Genomic DNA, 19,838 nt, shown 5'->3' with positions numbered 1-19,838 from the left:
AAAAAAAAAAGAACAAACGAAAATTTGACTCTTTATGAAAAACTCTCCTCCCAGCACGGCTTGAGTGGTTTCCAGAGAGCCCACACTCCCCTGTTTCCAAGATGCAGCTCAGAGGGGAGACAGACTGGGGGGGAGAGGATGAACAAAGGATGCATGGGAAGGTCTGGACTCCAAGTTGCCTTGACTCCAACCTCTTCTGCTGCTGAGAAAAGGGTGAGGGGCTTCCTGCTTTTTCCAGGACATGGATAGGAGATGGGATAAAATCACTTTTTTGATGAGGAAGCACTGGCTGGTGCAGCAGCACCACCAACTGCTATATGTCAACACACTTGTTCCAACAGTTAAAGGCCCATTTCCAGCACTAGTGCCAGAAGCACGGCACCCAGCCGTACAGGCCTCACACCCATCAGGGCTGAAGCTAGCAGCTGGACACTACCTTATTCCCCTCGGCCAGGGCCTATTTTTAACCTCTTGGGAGGTCTCATTCCCCTTTGAAGGGGCCTCATTTTAACCTCTTGGAGGTCCCATTCCCCCTGGGGACACCTGTTTAAACCCCTTGGAGATCCCATTCCTCTCTGGGTGGGTGGGGGAGGTCCCCATTTTAATCTCTTGGGGATCTCATTCCCATTGGGAGAGATGTATTTAAATTCCTTGGAGATCTCGTTCCACCTGTGGACGTTCTGTCTGAATTCCTCAGAGGCCTCATTCCCCATGAGGCACTCCCTGGAGATCCCATTCCCCTTGGGGGTCCCATTTGTCTTGAGGTAGCCTTGTTTAAAATCCCTGTAGGTCCCATTCCCTTTAATGGGTGCCTGTTTAAATCCCTGGGAGACCCCTTTGTCCTTGGAGGGTCCCATTCTCCTTGAGGGGGCCTTGTAAGAACCCCACAGAAGTCTCATTCCTCACAGGAGAAGCCCAGTTTTAACTCTGTGGATATCCCATTTCTCGAGGGATAGGGGAGCATTTTAACCCCATGGGGGACCCTAACTCACCTTGAGGGGTCCCACAGAGGTTCCATTCCTCTCACACGAGGCACACCAAGCCTCACAACCTGTGTGTGAAGAGCATTCCCAGGGTGTGGGGTTGTGGACGCTCAAGTTGTGCTAGAGGAGGTTTAGGCTGTACTTCAGAAGAAAATTCTTTACTGAAGCAGTTTTCAAAGCCTGGAAAAGACCACCCAGGGAAGGTGATTGAACCCCCACCCCTGGGGGTGCCAAAATCGTACAATCATAGAGTTACTGTGATTGGAAAACACACCCCAAGGTCATGGAGTCCAACTGCCAACCCAACACTGCCATGGCCATTAAACCACATCCTGAAGTGCCATGTCCACACACTTCTTGAGCACCTCTGGGCACGGTGACACCACCACCACCGCCCCGAGCAGCCTGTTCCAGTGCCAGAGCACTCCTGCAGGAAAAGAAATCTTTCCTAATGTCCAACATAAAACACACAGGAAGGTGGTGCTGAGGCACACGGCGCCGCAGCAGCTTTGGCAGAGTAAGGGGATGGTTGGGCTGGAAGCTCTTACCGGTGCCCCTCGAGCCAAAGGCTCCCGCTCCTCTGTGACGCCACAGGCGCCGCCGGGCCTCGTGCGGAGAGCAGCGCAGGACACAGAACGGGCGGGAAGCGCGCGAGCGCCGCACGCGGCACGCCGGGAGCAGGCAGGGGTAAGGGCGGAGGGCGCCGGGCGGGTTGCGCATGCGCAGGGCCCCTCTGCTCAGTGCCGCGAGTGTGTTCCCCACCCCCACCCCCACCCCCCACCAACGTACGCAGCTCCCGGCCCATAAAAGCCGGAGGGGCGGCAGGGCTTCCTCTGCTGCTGTCGCTTCCCTCTTTTGCCGGGATCCGCCCGCCCCGCAGTGCCGCCCATGGCCTTCCCGCCGGTGAGGGGTGATGGTGTCGGGACGGGGGGAGCGGGTAGGGAGCGGCTCCTTTAAGGCCGCCCCGTCACGTGGTTTCACACGTCGGGGAGGGGAGGCAGCGGCGCCGAGAGCCTTTCCCGCCTTTTCTCTGCGTCCTCAGCACTCCCCGGCCTGGGGCCGGCTGGGGCTTCCCCCCGCTCCCGGTCAAGGGGGTCTCTGCTGCTTTCGGCTGCTGAGGGGACTCTGAGCGAGTTCGGACGAAGGAAGCTCGGCGGCCCCTGTCTAAGGAGGAGGCGGCGGCTGTGGCTGCCCTCCTATCAGGCTACCGGTGAGAGGGGAAGCTGAGCTTTGTTTTGCGATGGCGGAGTGGCCGCGTACTGGGTTCATTTTGGCAGTCCTCGCTGCAGGGTGCTGGAGTAGATCCGGAGAAGGACAGTGAGGCTGGTGAGCGGTCTGAAGATGGGGTCTGGTGAGGAGCAGCTGAGGGAACCAGGCATGTTTAGCATGGAGAAAAGGAAGCTGATGGAGACCTCTTTGCAGCTCCCTGAGGCTGGAGATGGGTGGGGGTTGATGCCTTCCCTCTGGTAACTGCCGATGATGAGGAAACAGCCTCACGTTGCACCAGAGAGCTGTAGGGGAGATTAAGGTCGGATCATAGAAAAGATTCATGACTTGAAAGGGTTCTCAAACGCTGGAACAGACTCCCCAGGGATGTAGGTGGTTGAATCCCTGGAGGAGTTTGAGAGATGCAGAAATGTGGTGCCAGAGCACGCTTGGTCTCTAACAGCCCTGTGTGGACAGCAGGCAAGAGATGAGTCTGGAAAACAAGTTCTTTCAACAAGTCTTTTCTTTACCCTTCAGTATTCTGCAGCTGAACCCAGTTAATGCTCGTTGGGGCTGCCTTCCTCCTACTGGCAGCTGGGTCATTAGTGAGGGGCTCCAGCTGGAACTGTTTGGTGAGGGGCTTCAGCATCCTATTGCTTTGCTGCAGCTTACCTCAACTGGAAGAGGCTCCTTAAACCTATTAGAACCTTGTTCTGCTTTGGTAATGTTTCCAAAGCTGCTTGAACAATAGCTTCAAAGCCTCTTGTTTGTCACCAACATAGCAAAAAGTAGATGCCTTTGGAGGAGAACGTCTTTAAAAATGAGTCCTGGCAAAATTGGTGTTGCTCTGCAGTCAGCACTCCCTTGTGAAAAATAATACTATCAAAAGCACTCCCAGTCTTGATTCCAGCCAGGTGTGTCTCCACCCAGTAAACCCTGGGAGAGCTGCTTAAGCTCGCCCTTACTGGTGATGAGAGCTGATGCAGCCTAGCCCAGCCCTGTCTAGGATGAGTTGGGTATGTGAGCTTGTTGTGTTGTTAGTTGCATTGCTTGGTGCAAACAGTCACAGCAGTACTGCGTTTTATATTGGTGTAGCTGGCTTCAGCTTGGGAAGCAAACCATACTAGTGAAAGCAAGACTTAGTTCTGCCTTTGATCAAAGTGTGGAGCTATCTTGGCTTTATGTGGAGACTAGCACCGTTTAACAATGTCCTAAGCTCTGTTTAAGGATTCAGGACTGTCTTGGCTGTAGCTGCAGTGCTGAGAACCCCTGTGGGCATTCGCAGGGTGCTGTCTCAGTGGGCCTTCTAAACAAGGTGTGAGAAGTAAAGGCTGACTTGCAGCTGAGGTGGATAAGCTTTGTCTGCTCCAGTGTCCCCAAGAGGTATCTCCCAGCTTGGCCACACCAGCCAGCTAAGCTGTGTTTAATGACTTCCCTAAGGATTGGGATAGCCTAGCCCTGTGCTAGTGCTGTTGCCAATGCTGCAGGTTCTGCCTAGCCCTGGGGTTTCATTATCTGCAAGCTTTCCACAGATGTCAGCCCTGGGCTGGAGTTACCATTGTTGCTATTTACCATGGTGTTTTTTGCAGCACAAGTGCATGTTGTTCCACCAGCTGAGCTGCTGCAGGTTGTGTGTGTTGCTGGAGCAGGATCTTACACAGTTAGAGCACCTGCTGCAGCCCTGAGGCTGGTCTGGGGCGGGTGAGATGGGAACTCGAGACCTGAAAGCCTGCTGCCAGGTGTAGAGGCAGGGAACAACCTCTCTGCTATGGTGGCACGGTGCAGTGATTGTTACTCCAAGGGTCTGGAAACTCGTCCTGCCTATTTCGCGTTGGCTCTGGAAGGTCTTTTGTTGCTCTGTTTTTCTTGAAGTGGTAGACTGGTCTGAAGCTTGGTAGTGGCCTCCTTGCATGTCTTGGAGATGTCTTCGTGTTTGGACGTGGACTCTTGGCTAAGAGTTTAGCTGAGCCACGATATGATGGACTGCACCCTTGTCTGAGATTCACCTTGCTGTGCCTTGGGTCTGTATTCCAGATCTACCACAGTGATTTAACCTGAAGCCTCTAGATTGTCTGCAGGGAACTGCATTGCCTTTCTCGCTTGTTTCCGATGGAGGAGCATCCCTAGAAACTCTCGTCTCTTAAAAGGACACTGGGTGTCTCCCCGGGCATGAGGGAGCTGTTTGACTCCTGATGGCTGGCAGCTGGATCATGCTTCTGTTTTCACTTGTTTATCCAGTGACTGCACCAGTGAAGCAGTTTCCCTTTCTCTGGATTGGGATAGGTGCCAGGTAGCCAAGAGGGCCGTCTGGGACCGGCTGGTGTTGGGTCTCTGGTTACGCCCCCGTGCTGCTGTGGGAGGAGGAGGGCTCACCAGTGCTTTGGACTGCTGCCTCAGCGACAGCAGGGAGGATCGCCAGCTGCCGGCGTGGGCTCTTGCTGCTACTGTGCAGAGGACTTCTGAGAAGTCTGGACAGACAATACTGCAAAACCCTTCAGGATGGGGTGTTGAAAGCTAACCCTAGCTAGGCTGAAGAGTGTTATTTTGCTTGTCTCGGCAATACCAGGTGTGGTATTTTCCCTGTGCTCTGCTGTTGACTAAAGGCTTTGGGTGTATTCTCCAGCTATGCGCTTGCAGGCTCTGCCAACAACCTGCCCAGGCTGCTGGATGGTTTGGGCCCTGGAAGCTTTGAAGTTCCGGAGAGCTTTTCTCAAAGGAGTATCTCTGAGGAGCCCAGGGTGAGCTGTATGGACACACAAACCTTCTACTAGGGGATGAATGCCAGCTTTGTCTGAGATGCTTACAGTGCCTCTAGGGTGTTCTTGAGTGTTTTCTTTCCATGTACAAAGCTTTTTAGCTTTCATTTCGGTGGCAGTGCTCGGCTGTGCTGCTGCTGGTTTTGGTTCCTGTTGGTATCAGGACCAAATGCTGCCAGCTGTGGAAAGCATCAGATGCTAAATGAACAGAAATGGATCAGGTGTTTGTTTGGTTTGCCCCTTGGATTTATTTTTGTCTTTCCAGCACAAGCTCCTGGGGACTAGGTTTGCCTCCTGCTGTAAGTGGCTCTTGAGCAGTAACAGGAGAGCGTGGTGGTTCACCTTTGTGCCAAAGCAGATTGATGTGGCACTTCTTTTTATTAACAATCATTGGCCACTCTTAAAGTTGAGCTTCTGTCCTCCTCAGTAACTTGTTCTAAGCTGGCTTAAAACTTGCTCTGCCTCTTACCCCTCTCCTGAAGTTCGATTTCCAACCTTTCAGGTTTATTCTTGCCTTGTAAATGCTCCTGCAGAGTTCCAGGACCTTGTTTGGGCTGGGCCCTTAGTCCGCCGTGCTGAATGGATGTTAATAGCCTTAATCGGGCAGCATCCCGAGTCCATTGTTCAGGGCCTGCCTCAAGCTATCATGGAAGTTGACAGTTCAATCTCCCCCTTGCTTTGGAACTGAATGGTGGGAGTGGAAGCTGAGTGTGGAGAAAACTATCAGATCATACCTTACGGCTGTAGAGCTGCTCCTAACGACAGGGCTGGAGGAGGAAATGCCAGTGCCCTCCTGGGCTGGGCTAAAGTTTCTGTCCATGTGAAACTTGGGTTTAGAGCTGTCTTCTGCCGTGGGCTGAACGCTGGAAAGGTCAGTAAGAGATGGGTTTGGGCAAAGCTGGAAGAGAACTGTGGGGGAAATCAGGCCCCAGAGCCTTGCCAGGAGTGTATCCAAAGGGTGGATGGATGAAATGTGTCCTTGACAAGTACAAATGGCCCAATTTAGAACTGTTGGCTTCTGCGTGTCGCGCAGTAGCAGGGGCTTGTTGGCCAGCCTTGCTGCAATTCACTTCTTTCGAGTTTGGCTCTAACTCAATTTGCTTAACGGCAAGGATTCTGCTTGGGAAGCTGGTGCTGGTGAGGTTGTGCCTTCCAGCTCTCTGTATGACTCTTAATTGACAGTGATACCATTTGCTCAGCATGTTTAAGAGCAGAGTTCTGCAGTAGTTGTTGGGTGGTTTGCAGACCTGCCCTTGGTCCAAAAATGCTTCTTGGGGATTAAATTTAGCGGCTTCTAGACTGACAGACTCAGCTGTGCAGCTGCATCGAACAGATGTGGACGTGAATGTGGCTTGCAAGAGGAGCTGGGTGAAGACTCTGCTTTTGCTGCTTCTCTGGGCCAGCCCTGGGAATCAGGAGTGATTTGTTCTTTTTGATGCAGGGGGAGCTTTAGCTGGTTCTTTAGGATGGGCCCAAAACCTTGCCGCAGGTAGATCAGTGTCTGTGGAGGGTTGCAGAGATGGCTTGGGATAACCTCCGTTTATGGTCAGGAGCTGCTTGCTACATAAAGGAAAGATCAAGGCGTGGTGTTCTGCTGTTCCAAGGCAGGGCACAGGGTTTGGGGCAGTTTGATTAGCTGGGAAGCCGTGTTTGTCCTGCAGTCCTGGCTTCTGAAGCTATTGCATGGCTGCTGGCTTGGCCTGACCCAAAAAGTTGTTCAGAGCTCCTAAATACGGGTGATAGTGAGCCCTGCTCCCTTGTTGCATGCAAAGGGACCCATTGTGATTTCTTGTGGTGACTGCCTTGCCCACGAACATCTCCCTTGGCCCACCTGTGTTGGGAGAGTGATTCTGGGGAGAAGGTGCATGGCTCTGTGAATCAGTTACGTGCTGTAGTGATATGATGGAGAACTTAAGGGAGTAGTTTGGCTGCCGTGGCTTGTAGTGTGAACTGCATTCCAGTTGTGGTGCACTGGTACTGGTTTGTGACTGGGGCAGCTCTGGTGTGATGTGCCACACTGACAAATTGCTGCCCTGCTTTGCTTAACTGTTTCTTTTATGCCACGAATTGTTTGAGTGTTGCAGAGACCTGAAGCTAGAGCTTAATGTGAGTGTTGGAGGCGGTCCAGCCTTTCTACAACGTACTGAAAGCTGTGTGGTGAGGTCTGGCCTGTCTGACACCAATACTTGTTCTTCTTACCAGAAAGAAGATCCTGGGAGGAGCATAAAAGACTGCTGGGATAGCCCGGATGCCCCTGCACTTTCCACCTGCAGCAATGCAGACATATTCTGCCGAATAAACGCGATGTTAGACAGCTCCTTGGATTTCAGTGGCGTCTGCACCACACCTGCCACAAAAAGCAAACGTGACATCCTGCCAGGTAACTTTTCACTGACTTTGGGGTGAGCTTGAGGATTTGGGGAGGCTCTCCTTGTGGCATCTAGTGCACATGCAGTGGTGGTTGTCCTTGGTGGTGTGGCTGCACTCAGAATTAATGCTGGTTTGGAACTGGGAGCTTCATTTGTGTGCCCAAAATGGACAATCCTGGCAGTGTGGAGGTGCTGGAGCAAGCACGGTTATGCTCCCCCAAGCTTCTATGGGGCTGTTGTGTGGCCAGGATGGGAATGCTCACTGCCTGACCTGCCATCCTCTGGTGTAAAAAGTTCCACAGACTCCCTTAGGTCTCCTGGAGGCTTTGTGCCAACACAGTGTTGGATTCAATCTTGTGAGCAAGGGATATGCTTTTGTCCCCTTGCAGAAGGTGAGACCTTCCAGTAAATGAACCTTCTTGGGGTTTCTTCCCTTCTGTCAGCACACTCCTGTGCAGTGCTGCTCATTCCAAGGATTTAGTTGCTTGAAAGTGATTATTGTTGTTCCTCCAGCTCCTGAATTGTAGGATCAATAAACACTTTGGCTGTTATTGGAAACAAAGTGACCCCCTGGACTTGTCCCAGGAAAGTGAGGGGGGAGGGGGAAAGCTTCCCCAGCTGGTGACCTTGCAGGTTGTTGTAGTCAGAGAAGCTGTCTTGGAGACAGGCTGATCTTGCGCCCATAGATAAGCTGGTGGAGTTTGATCAGGAGGGTGTGAAAGAAAGCCGTGGGTGGATGTGTGGGCATCCCGTGGGTCTGTGTGCTCCTGCAGCACCGCTTTGTTTAGACTGCCACCATATGACTCCCAGTGCAGCTTAATCTCCCGGGTATGTGAAGGGCTTAGTGCTGTGGGCCGGGGGCTGATCCAGCCATGTGACCCTGTGCTGGCGCTGCAGAAACGCTGGAGGAAGCGAATCCTCCTCTTCGAGGTGCGCCTCTGTTGCCAGCGTCGCTCAGAGCGTGTCAAGTAAGGCGGCACTGGAGGAGATGCTGGCTACTCCCGAGCAGTTGTGTAGTGAATGTTAACTCCTTCAGGTTAGTGGTGCAGTGTGAGAGATTTGCTTCTGTACTGGGCTTGTTTAGATCTTAGTTTTTGTCCCTTGACACAGTGGTAGTCACTGTTGTATCTGATCTTGATGCACTGGGAGCATAATGGAGAAATAAACCTCACTATTTGCCTTTATCTTCTTCACAGTAAGTCTGCAGAACTTGTCTCCAACTGCCTTGTTAATCTTTAGCCCTTTGTATTTCACTGACCCTTGGGAATGGGAGTCGTTCCTAGTGGAGTTCCAGCTTGTCTGACAAAGGTGATAAAGGAGCTGTAACCAGAGCAGATTGATCCTTGAAGATGGGGGCTAGCTCTGATCTTAAGTTTGAGCTTCGAGCTGGCACATCAGTGTTAGTCTGCAGTATTTTCTTGTAGACTGTTAAAGCTATTCTCAGGGTTGGGGATGTTCACCTGGCAATGAAATGGACCTGCTGCTGACCTGCTACATGTGAGTTTCTGCTCAGTCTGGTGTATGTGTCTGGGGCAGAGAATCTCCCCACTGTGGAGCAGCTGAGGGGGTGTACTTGGATTGGAAATGGGGTGAATTTCAGCCATTCTTGTTTCAGGCTACTGTTGAGTACCTCCTGTGGAAGACCTCTTGTAAGACAAGGACAGTGGAACTTGGATGTAAAACGGGGAGGCTTTCTTTAGAAAATGTTACTTCTGCTGTAGGGCAACCAAAGTTGTGCATTTTGGGACATCCTAAGCAACTTTTCTTGTTCCTAACGTAGTAACTGAGGCCAGTCTTGCAGGCGGGTGCAGGCCCACACACTCAGTTTAGGTACCAGGATGGGAGCCTGCTCAGCTCTGGTTAACCTGACAGGAGGCTTTGAGCTTGTATCACATCCCCTGTGCAGTGGCATAAATGTTTGTGTTGGCAGGAGGAAAGATGCTTGCTCAATTCCCAGAGGATGCTGGGTGCTGCTGAGCCAGGTAAGAAAGTAGCTACCTTGAGTGCTCTAACTGTGTAGGCTGAGGGAAATGTGTGATTTCTTTCAGGAGGCTGATGGCAGTAGAACCTGAGCTACCCAGCCAGGCCAGCAGTGAGCAGTGTAAGGGTGTGGATGAGTCAGCAGCTGCCAGTGCACGGGCAGCTGAGTTGTCAGTCTGATCTCAGCTTAGTGTCAGTTGGGACTTCTTGGAGAGTACCAAGAGCCTGAATGCTGCAGCTCTGCAAGCTGCCTTGTCTCTGTGTTGAAGTGCACAAGCTGCTCCCTTGTTTGGTGTGCTGCTAGTGACCATCTTAACCATGTAAGTTATAGAGTCATAGAGTTGTTTTGATTGGAAAAGACATCTGAGATTGAGTTCAGCCTTCAACCTGAAGGTACCAGGGTCATCAAGTACTGTTAGGTCCCCAGGTGGATGTCCATGTGTTTCCTGAACACCCTCAGGGATGGTGATTCCACCTCCCTGGGCAGCCTGTTCCAATCCCTGACCATTCTGCAGGAAAGAAGTTTCTCCTGATCTCAAACCTAAACCTCCCCGATGTGATTTTAGGCCCTTTCCTCTTTTTCTGTCACCTGTTGCCTGGGAGTTGCTGCTGTCAAAAAGAATGTCTTGGGAATCTGCAGATGAGGAGATGCTTCAGAGCTGAGACCCTCTCTTGCAGAAATTCATTCCCAGTGGTTCTGAGGCTGAGCAGCTGATGACTACAATTCAGAATACAACACAGCAGGCTGCCCCCTATGCCAGGCAAGTGCTTTAAAGCCTGGAACAGGCTGCCAGAGCTGTCTGCTGCTCTGATTGGACCAGGTGAGGCTCTGAGATCAGTGTCTTGCCTTCTATGAGCCTGGCTTTTATGTGACCAACAGTAGAGGTTCTTGAGTGGTGTCTTGTCACTGCTTCAATTTAAATTGTGTGTGAAGAATTCATGGAATCCCAGGATAGTGTGGGGGTTGGAAGGGGCCTCCAGAGACCTAGTCCAACCTTCTCTGCTAAAGCAGGTTGTCCTAGATCACAATATTCATATTGGTTTGGACTCTATCCAGAGAAGGAAACTCCACAACCTCTCTGGGCAGCCTACTCTAAGCCTTTTCTTTTCTCAGATGCTCCAGTCATCTAAGCATCTTCATAACTGCCACTGGACTCTCTCCAGTACTTCCTTGTCCCTCTTAAACTGGGGACCCCAAAACTGGATCAAGTACTCCAGGTATGGCCTCACTAGGGCAGAGCAGAACAGGAGAGGAACCTCCCTTGGCCTGTTGGCTGCACTCTTAATGCACCATGGGACACCATTGGCTGCCTTGCCCACAAAGGCACGTTGCTGGCTCATGGGGAACTTGACCACCAGCACACCCAGCTCCTCTTCTGTGGAACTGCTTTCCAGCAGGTCACCTGTCCTGGTGCAGGGGGTTGTTTCTCCCCATGTGCAGAACTGTACACTTGCTCTTGTTGAACTTTGAGATCTCTCTCCACTCAGCTTACCATCTTTGGGCTGCTGTTCAGCACACACATCTGATGGGGTGTCAGTCACTCCCATCAGATCATGAACCTCTGGTGCATTTTCTCTGTAGTTAGTATATGGAACTCATGGGTTGGATGATCTTAGGATTTTCACCTTGATCAAGGTGATCAAGGAATTTCACCTTGAATGTAGGCACTCTGGTGAAAGGACTCTCTTCTTACAACTTAAACTCTTTTGAGTGGCAGAGCTGGGGGAAGAGATTTTGTTCCAGCAGAGGAAATACTTGTGCTTCAGTCTATTTGTGGTCCCTCAAGCTTTTTGGTTGTCTTCCTTAGGTCAAACTAAATTTATCCTGGATTGGCCTTTTCAGTGCTAAGAGGATTACATGTGGTGGAGAAGGGATGGCAGAAGTTCGTGACCTTCCATTAATGCTATCAGGGAAACACATGTGGAGCCACCTTACTGGGTGTAACAATGTGCAACAAGATGGTACTGGGGAGAGGTCAGTCCAGCAGCAGCTTGAGCAATATGAGGGAACAAGGTTGCTCAGCACTCCTGAGGTTCAGTTATCCATATCTGGGCAGAGCTGTGTGGCAGAAGGCACTGCCCCTGGAGACTTGACATTAAATCACAAAATCCTGCCGCAGTGTGGATTGGAAGGGATCTCTACTGATCATCCAGTCCAACCCCACTGCTAAAGCAGGGGCACCCACAGCAGATTGCCCAGAATTAGTGTCCAGGTAGGTTTGGAATGTCTCCAGAGGAGACTCTGAAACCTCTCTGGGCAGCCTGCTCCAGGTCTCTGACATCCTCACAGTGAAGAAATTCTTCTGTTTGGGTGCAGCCTCCTGGGTTCTGGTTTGTACTTTGTCCTGTTGATACTTGAAATTTCGAGTCTGACCCCATCCTCTTGTCCCCCACCCTTTACTTCTTAGCATTAGGAAGATCCCCTCTGGGACTGCTCTTCTCCAGGCTCAACAGCCCCAGGGGTCTCAGCCTTTGCTCATCACAGATTATTCAGGTTGCTCAGCAGCTTTGTAGCCTCCACTGTCTCTTGAACTGGACACATCTTTAAGTATCTTTTTGTAGTTAATGATAATTGTTAATGCACTCAGATCATTCCGACAAGACAACTGAGTTCTCAAGCCCAGCCTAACACACCACCACACCATGGCAGTTCACAAGAGATGGCTCCAGGAGTTCCCCAAGCCCTAGCCTTAGTTTGCCAGCTCAAACCAAAGGGCATGTTACAGGAGTGTGGTAAAGACTCAATATAGAACCTCTCTGGTTGCTTCCGTGGACAGGATCTTGTGGTGCTTCAGACTGGTTCAGTCCTCTGAAGAAAGGCAAACCTTCCTCACAAGGCTGTATAGTGCAGGCAGTAACTTTTAGTGGGTTGTGGTGGTGATGGGAGAGAATGTGGCCTTGACAGGCATGAGTTGACATCTCCCACCAGCTCTGCTCTTGCTAGCCTGTCCTTGAGCAACTGCTCCACAGGGAGTATGGTTCTCTCCCACGTTTAAAGCTGATCTGCTTGTTCCTTACTGAAGAGGAAATGTGACCAAAGCCAGCTTCTTAACGTAGCAGGTGGTTATTTTGCCAGGTTTAAAGGTGGATATTGCTAGGTGGAAGGTGCTGCTCCCAGACTGGGCTTAAAACCCCAACAACTCTAAGGCAGCTTTTGAAGTCATGCCATTCTGTAGGCACAACTTCCAGTTTAGGAGTGAGTAAGGCTGAGGAAGGAGCCTTTCCTTGTGTCTCCACCCTGGCTGAGCTGTCTGGCTTCAACTCAAGGTGATGCTAACATAAACCAAAGGGGTCTGGAGGACTGTGGGTACCCAAGATGTCCTGGCAGTGCAACAATGATGTCAAACTGCTAGAGTGGGTCCAGAGGAGCATCACAAAAGATGGTTGGAGGGCTTGAGCCCCTGTTTAGCCTGGAGTAGAGAAGGCTCTGGGGAAAACTTGTAGCAGCCTTCCACTACCTGAAGAGGCTCCAGGAGAGCTGGGGAGGAACTTCTGACAAGGGCTAGGAGTGCCACTCCGAGGGGCAATGGCTTTGAGCTGGGAGAGGGGAGATGAAGAAGAAATTGAGGAAGAGGGTGGGGAGAGACTGGCACAGGTTGCCCAGGGAGGTTGTAGATGGCCAGCCCCTCTGGAGGTGCTGCAGGCCAGGCTGGATGTGGCCTTGAGCAACCCGGGTTAGTGAGAAGTGTACCTGGTTATGGTAGGAGCATTGGAACTGAATGATCTTTAAGGTCCCTTCTAACCCAACCCATTCTGTGATTCTACGATTTTCCTTTCATTAAGCACTACTCGTCTAAGGGAGACAAAGCAGACATTACCTTGCTGAGCTGACAGGTGGGTGAAGAAATGGGAGATGCTTCAATGACCTCTCGAGGATGGGAGTGGCTTCAGGTGCCAAGTGCGGTGTAAAGACTGTTCGTTGTGGCCCATCAGGCCCTCATGATTCTCAGTGGCTGCTTTAAGGAGTGCTGAAGGACAAGTGAGAACTCTGGCTGACTGAATTGGCTTCCTGTTTCTTTCGACTGCAGTCAAGTAATGACCTATCACTTGTTTGGCCACCTAAAAAGTCTTTTCTGATCCCAGAATGTAATTTTTTGCTCTTCCCTGCTCTGGAGCCGTGAGGAAACCAAATGATACTGATATGTGGGGTCTTGGATTAAAGGACAAATGTTGTGAGGTGCAAGGGCCTGAAGTGTAGCACCAGCCGTTGGGGTGGAGTTGAAGCAGCCTGTGGCAGTGCACAGCTGTTGTCAAAAGCTCACCTGGAGCTGGTAACTGAGGACAGTTCTGCTTGCCCCAAGTCAGCTGTTTGCTACATATATCCAGTTGTATGAAATTCAGCACCTGTGCCTCAAGAGGTGCATTTGGGTTTGGCCTGTCAAATGTCCTATGAGCAGGTCTTTGCCTGTGTGGGCACAGTGCCATTCTGTGCTGGAAAGCTGCTGTGGTAAATGAACTTATCCACCAGGCCTGCAGAGTGGGAGCAGATCATAGTGGTCTTTTGCAGAGAGCAGGGACTTGACCAAGAGCTAGTGCAGGCACTGCAGAATGCAGACTGAATGGTGCTGGACATCCAGTGTGTTCCCTGGTATACAGTGCTCTGTCATTGCAGTGTAGGAGCTGTTATCTTCTGGAAAGAGGTAGAGCAGCAAGTTGCAGTGCCTTCATCCTTAAATTCTTTAATAGCTGTTCAAGTGCTTGTGGTTGGGCAGACTCCTCCATCTGGCTGTGAAACTGGCCATGCATCAGCCAGTGTCTCCACTTCAGGAATGTTTCAGATTGCAAGGAAGGTGCTTAGCTTTGTCAGGAAAACCTCTTGTGACTAGCAAGTTTATGCCCAACAAGAGCTGTGCTAAGCCCTGGTGTACTTTAGGAGTACAGTTGGCTCATCCTCTAAAAGCTTTCACTTGAGGTTTGTTTGTCTTGTGTGCAAAACATACTTGAAACTTAATTTTCAGGGATGCAGATTCTCAGCCTTTAAAAGTAGAAGTGTGAAAGACAAACCCATACTGCTGCTGTGAGCTGCCCTCCTATTTGATCCTAAGGCTACTCCTGCATCTTGTTTCTCTGCTTTTGGGTTGGCAGTTTAGCCTGTGTCAGAGCCTCTGGTCCATGAGGTGTTTGCACACAAGTGAGTCCCACTAAGTGCTATAAGTTAGGAGCAAAGGGAGACCTCCATGGCTGCAGAAGTGGTAGGAGTGGGAGCTGATTTTGCAGGGGGCTTAGATATGGAAGGCTTACACATTTGGGCATCTTTGCTTCCTTTTCAAGACTGTTACAGATGCTGCTACTCTGGGATGGAGACTGAATTGTGCTTACCCTTCCCATGCTCCCTTAACCTATGTGGCACAAACCCCCATGAATCCCAGCACCTGATGCTGGGCCCAGTTTGTCCTCTCCACACAGGCTTGGGCTGTAATCCTCTGCCTGGTTTCCGGTTTCACATACCTGGCTGGTGCAGCTATGCTGCACACCAGGGGATGAGTTGGCCTTAACTCCTCATGGCTTTACCTGGGCCAGAGCAGCTCCCCAGTCCATCTTCCCATGTGGAAACCCGCCCAGTGTAAGCAGGGAGGGGTGGGAACTGGAGCTGTCTGAGCTGGTATGGTTTAGCTGCAGGTTGGAAGCTGAACTGAATAGAGCTGCTCGCCTGGAAAAAGACTTTGAAATGTCTTCAGTGAACATCTGAGGTTGAGAGGTGCAGTTTGCAGTCCAGGTGGTGGTGTGCAAAGGTGTCCAGCCTGTGCTGCTCTACACCCTAGCTCTAGGGATCTCCTGGACAGACAGGAGGACATCAACCTGCTCCCAAGACCAGCACAGGAGCCTCTTACTGGAGAAGGCTCAGGGGTGACCTCATTGCTGTCTACAACTACCTGAAGGGAGGCTGTAGCCAGGTGGGGTTAGGCTCTGCTGCCAGGCAAACAGCAACAGAAGAAGGGGACCCAGGCTGAAGCTGTGCCAGGGCAGGTCTGGGCTGGATGTGAGGAGGAAGTTGTTGTCAGAGAGAGTGATTGGCATTGGAATGGGCTGCCCAGGGAGGTGGTGGAGTGGCTGTGGCTGGAGGTGTTGAAGCCAAGCCTGGCTGGGGCACTTAGTGCCATGGTCTGGTTGGTTGGGCAGGGATGGGTGCTGGGTTGGGCTGGAGGAGCTTAGAGGTATCTTCCAACCTGGTTGATTCTATGATTTTGTACTAAGACTTTCTTGTAGTGGCTCAGGAGACAGGTATTCAGTTCTCCCAAATGCTCAGGCATGAGGCCAGCACAGTTGGTTCCTCTGCCAGTGTGGTTGGCTTACAGTGGCAACTCCAGGGAGAAATCCAGGTTAGACAACTTCATGCTAATTCTTGGGGTTTGGGAAAGTCTGTGGTGAAGTCCTTGGGTCACATCAGGTAGCAAATGAAATGATTTTGTATTTGGAGATGCTTACATGCGAGTAACTTGGTTACAGCTGTTCTGTTGGATTTTTGGTAGGAAATGAGTTCTTCCTACCTCAGTATCCCAACATTTTTGACTGCCATCAGTCAAATTGGTTGCTTTGTCACAGATTTCCAGGCTCTGAATTTGAAAACTGCTGTTCCAAAAATCTGTTTAAATTCTTTTTTTCCCAAGTTAATCTTTTTTCCTTGATGACCTGTATCCATCTTTTGGTGTGGCTGGGAATGCTAAAGGGGGAGGATTGTGCTAGCTGCCTGCTTTGGCTGGAAAAAGGCCTCATTAAAATGCTGGTTGTCTAAGCAAGTTCTGCTCTCTGCTCCAACCCCTAACTGAAGTGCAGGGAGCTTGTCTTTAATGGAGATTGAAGTCATGGGGGGAAATGTTGGTCTCCTGAACTTGAATTTCACTTCAGTTCAACAAAACCTCTTAATCTCTCAAAAACATGGAAGTGAGGGAAAGACAGCTGGATGCTGTGGGGCGAGTGTCTCTGCTGATAAATAGTTCCACTTTCCCTTTGTTTCTTCAGTGGTGGGTTTCATAGTGGCAGAATGTTGGGGATTGGAAGGGATCTCTGGAGATGGAATCTAACACCCCTACCAAAGCAGAATCACTAGGGGCAGGTCAAAAGAATGCATCAAAATGGGCTTGAAAATCTCCAGAGAAGGAGACTCCTCAGCCTCTCAGGACAGCCTACTCCAGCACTCATAGTAAAGAATTTTTCTCCTCATGTTAAGGTGGAACTTCCTGGGTGCCAGTTTGTATCTACTGCTCCTTGTCCTATCACAGGACACCACTGAAAGGAGCCTGGCCCCTTCTTGACACCCACCCCTGAGGTATTTATATACATTGATAAAGTTCTATCTCGGCCTTCTCCTCCTGCTTTCAGCCTTTCCTCATCAGACAGATCACAGGATGTTAGGGCTTGGAAGGGACCCAAAGAGATCAAGTCCAACTGCCCTGCCAGAGCAGGATCATACAATCTAGCTCAGGTCACAGATGTTGCAGTCTCTTCATCCTCATGGCTTCTCTTGGACACTCTCTAGTGTACTCCCCTCCCTCTTGAACTGGGCATAGAACTCCAGCTGTAGTCTCACCAGAACAGAGAGGGAAGAGAAGCTCCCTTGGCTAGCTGACCTGCTTGGCTTTCCTTCAGGATGGGTGGGATTCAGTTTCTGTTCCATATTGATACTCTGTGCTTCCCAGAAGATGAAGCTTGATGAGAATTAACCTTAGAGATGGCATAAAACCACCTGGGGTCCTGGTCCCTGAAGATAATCTCCTGCTGCTGGGGGTCTAGACTGGAGTGCCATGCTTGTGTGTTCATAAACACAGTGATGTGCCATATTCATGTGGGCAAGCTATGGTTGCTGTGGGAACTGAGCTGTCTGAGCAATGTGCCTTGATCCTCTCCTCCCTACAGCTGCCTTAAAAATGGTTTCAGGCCCTGTCCAAAACAAGCAATCAAACTCTGCTGGCAGGACAAATGTGGTGAGATACCCTACTGAAGCTGCAGCAGGATGTTTGAGGGAACAAGGAGATGCTGTTACAGGTGCCTGATAGTAATGTGGCTGAGTTGGCACTACAACTTGTGCTACTCAGGGGGTAGCAGACCTTGGTAGATGCTTTCCTGGTGAGGTACTGTGGAGGAGGCTGCTGCTGGAAAGGGGAAGTAGCACATTGCCAGCAGGTACAGTTTAGCTGTTCTCATCCCAACTGTAGTGCTTCAGCCCCCTTGCCGTCACCTGGGAGCGCTGGTACTCGCCTAGATGCCATGTGGCAGAGGCGGGCCTGTGCCTCCCGCGTAGTACCCAGCTGCCACCAGCCCTTGCCCGGGCTCTGCTGGGTCGTGGGCAACCCTAGTGGCACGGGACATGGATGTGGGAAAGGCCAGGAGCACTGCCTGGGGTGGCCGGGGCTGCACGGGAGGGATAACGTGCCTGGCTGGAGTGACTGCAGGGAGCGGGTGCGAGGTGTGCATCTGATGGCACAGTGGGAGGGTGTGGAGGCAGGGGGAGAAGGAGGAGACAGCTGCTGCTGCCTGGGAGCTGGCTTATAAATGCCCTCTGACTCAGATTTTGGGTAACACAGCCGAGCATCTTGTGGTTTGATCAGCCCCCAGATCCCTGCGTTAAACTGGAATTCTCAGACCATGAACCTGCTGTGTTTCCCTAGGCTGTTGGCAGAGGCTTAGAGCAAGGCAGGAATCCGGCATCTCCAGTACTGTAGGCTGGTGAGCACCCCGCAGGGGAGGAGAGGACTGGGGAAGTGGGGGGGCAGGCAGGCAAAAGGTAAACAGGCCACGAAGAATTCCTGCTGTGAAATGGGTCCAGCTGGTCCTCTTGTGACAGTGTCGTGCTCAGGGTGGACCTGGGGCAGTGGTCTCCTCTGAGGGCAGCTGCGGGGAGTGGAAGGGCCATCCTGGTTACTCAGTGGTAAACAATGCCGAGTCAGTGAGGCACAGTGGCCAAGTTGAAGCAAATAGATTATGCTAGCAGAATTGCAAAGCCTTGCGTTGGGCTCTGAACTGGAGCCAGCAGCTGGAGCCTGTCCAGGACTAAAGTGTTTTTTGGGTTTGGTGGGTGGAGGGAGGCGGGGACAGGAGAGCCTGGGTAGCACTAAAACTGTCTGCTCTGTCGCTGCTGCTGCCGCTGCTTTCGGCGTTGCTGGGGGAGTTGCTGCCTTGTCTGCCGTGTCGTGGAGCCCTGGTTTTGTGCTGCCTGCCTCCCTCGATTTCCTGGAGCTGCCACCTCTCCCCTCCTGCCTGCCAGCTTGTCTTTTTGAGGGGGAAGCCTTTCCCCTTTCCTCTTACCTTGATTTTGTAAGAGCTGATGCAGTTCTCTTGCATGGCTGTGTGACGTCACTGTCAGCACAGTAAGCATCAGCAGCCTGGTCACATGCTGACCCAGTCAGTAATGCAGACGGGATAGGAAGGTGGAGGGGCTGAGGGGGGTGGGGGACTGGCTGCTGGACATATGGTAGTCCTCCCTTTTGGGGTGCAACTGCTAGTTGCAGAAGCTGTGGCTTCAGAGCAGCACAAGACCTGGCTCGGGGCTTAAGGCTTTGGAAAAACTCCTTCTGTAAAACAAAAAGGGCAAAGCAGCCCCTGAACTCTCAAGCTTCTGTTTGTTCTCCATCTGAGCAGACTTGCAGGACTCTGAAGAAGCAGTGGCGAGCAGGATGCTTTTCCCTACGTCCACACAAGAGTCTTCCCGTGGCCTCCCAGACACCAACGATCTGTGCCTTGGCCTGCAGTCCCTCAACCTGACAGGGTGGGACAGACCCTGGAGCACCCAGGACTCTGAGGCTGCAGCACAACCCAGCACACAGTCCGGTGAGTTTGCTGATGCACGCAGCAACACTTGTGGGATTGCTCTTTATTTCATGCCCTTGTTAAAGCTACCGTGGAGCCATTTGCTTGTGTAATGGGCTGCTAATGGGGGCTTCCTGACCTGTCCTGGCTGTGTGAAGTGGTAGGTGAGCTGGGGAGGATGAGGCTGGCAGTGCCCCTCTGCTCTGGTCGCTGCAGACGAGAAGTGCCTGAGGCTTGTGTCGGGCTTGGTGCTGTAAGGCCGACAGAGGAGTAACCGTGTTGAGAGGAGAAATCCTCTCCCTCTCTTTGGAGTAGGTGGGGGTTGTGTCAGGAGGCTGAACATGCTGGGTAGGGTCGAGGCTGAACTTTGCTCTAGTAGTCCAAGAATGTCCCCAGTGGCAGGGATGTGGGGGCTGGTAGAGGGTCCCCTGACAGCACCACTTGCTCCTGCACCAAACTCTGGGGTGTGGTAGGTGCAGCCATCACCGATTGGCAACTTGGGCCAGCAGCTTGCAGGCTGGCTGGGAGACTTAGAGGGCTCCTTCCCCACACCCATGGCCCTCTAGGAATAGTGGTCCATGCCTCAGTTGGCTGGAGGAGATGCAGCAGGATGGCTTCTCTGGTTTAACTCTTTTGGTCCAGCACAAACCTGTGCGATGGGCAGGGTGTGGGCTTGCAGCCACGCACTACTGGCTGGTTTGCCCTTCATCCTCACTTCTCTCTGGTCTGGTTTTACAGCTGGGATTGGATGGGAGTTTTCTGGCGTGCTGGGTACTTCCTCTGGGTTGAGGCAGGGTGCA

The 19,838-nt window shown here is 51.7% G+C and overlaps 1 protein-coding gene across 5 annotated transcripts in view; it reads left to right on the top strand.

Moving 5' to 3' along the window:
• Positions 1–1,831: 1,831 nt before the first annotated feature.
• CPEB1 (cytoplasmic polyadenylation element binding protein 1) overlaps positions 1,832–19,838 on the top strand; it is a 47,715-nt gene continuing 29,708 nt past the window's right edge. For 2 of the 5 annotated variants that reach the window (XM_064157171.1, XM_064157170.1), the window contains exons 1-3: positions 1,832–1,886; positions 7,148–7,325; positions 18,871–19,059. In XM_064157171.1, coding sequence (XP_064013241.1) covers positions 1,872–1,886; positions 7,148–7,325; positions 18,871–19,059 — 382 coding nt within the window. In that variant the 5' untranslated portion in view covers positions 1,832–1,871. Of the gene's footprint in view, positions 1,887–2,102; positions 2,194–4,666; positions 4,756–7,147; positions 7,326–18,574; positions 18,600–18,870; positions 19,060–19,838 lie in introns of those variants that run through there. The other 3 variants (XM_064157173.1, XM_064157172.1, XM_064157174.1) reach the window with 3 other exon arrangements.

The sequence above is a fragment of the Pogoniulus pusillus genome, chromosome 17 (assembly GCF_015220805.1).
Source record: "Pogoniulus pusillus isolate bPogPus1 chromosome 17, bPogPus1.pri, whole genome shotgun sequence".
Taxonomy (NCBI): domain Eukaryota; kingdom Metazoa; phylum Chordata; class Aves; order Piciformes; family Lybiidae; genus Pogoniulus; species Pogoniulus pusillus.
This window is presented reverse-complemented; position numbering and strand designations above follow the sequence as displayed.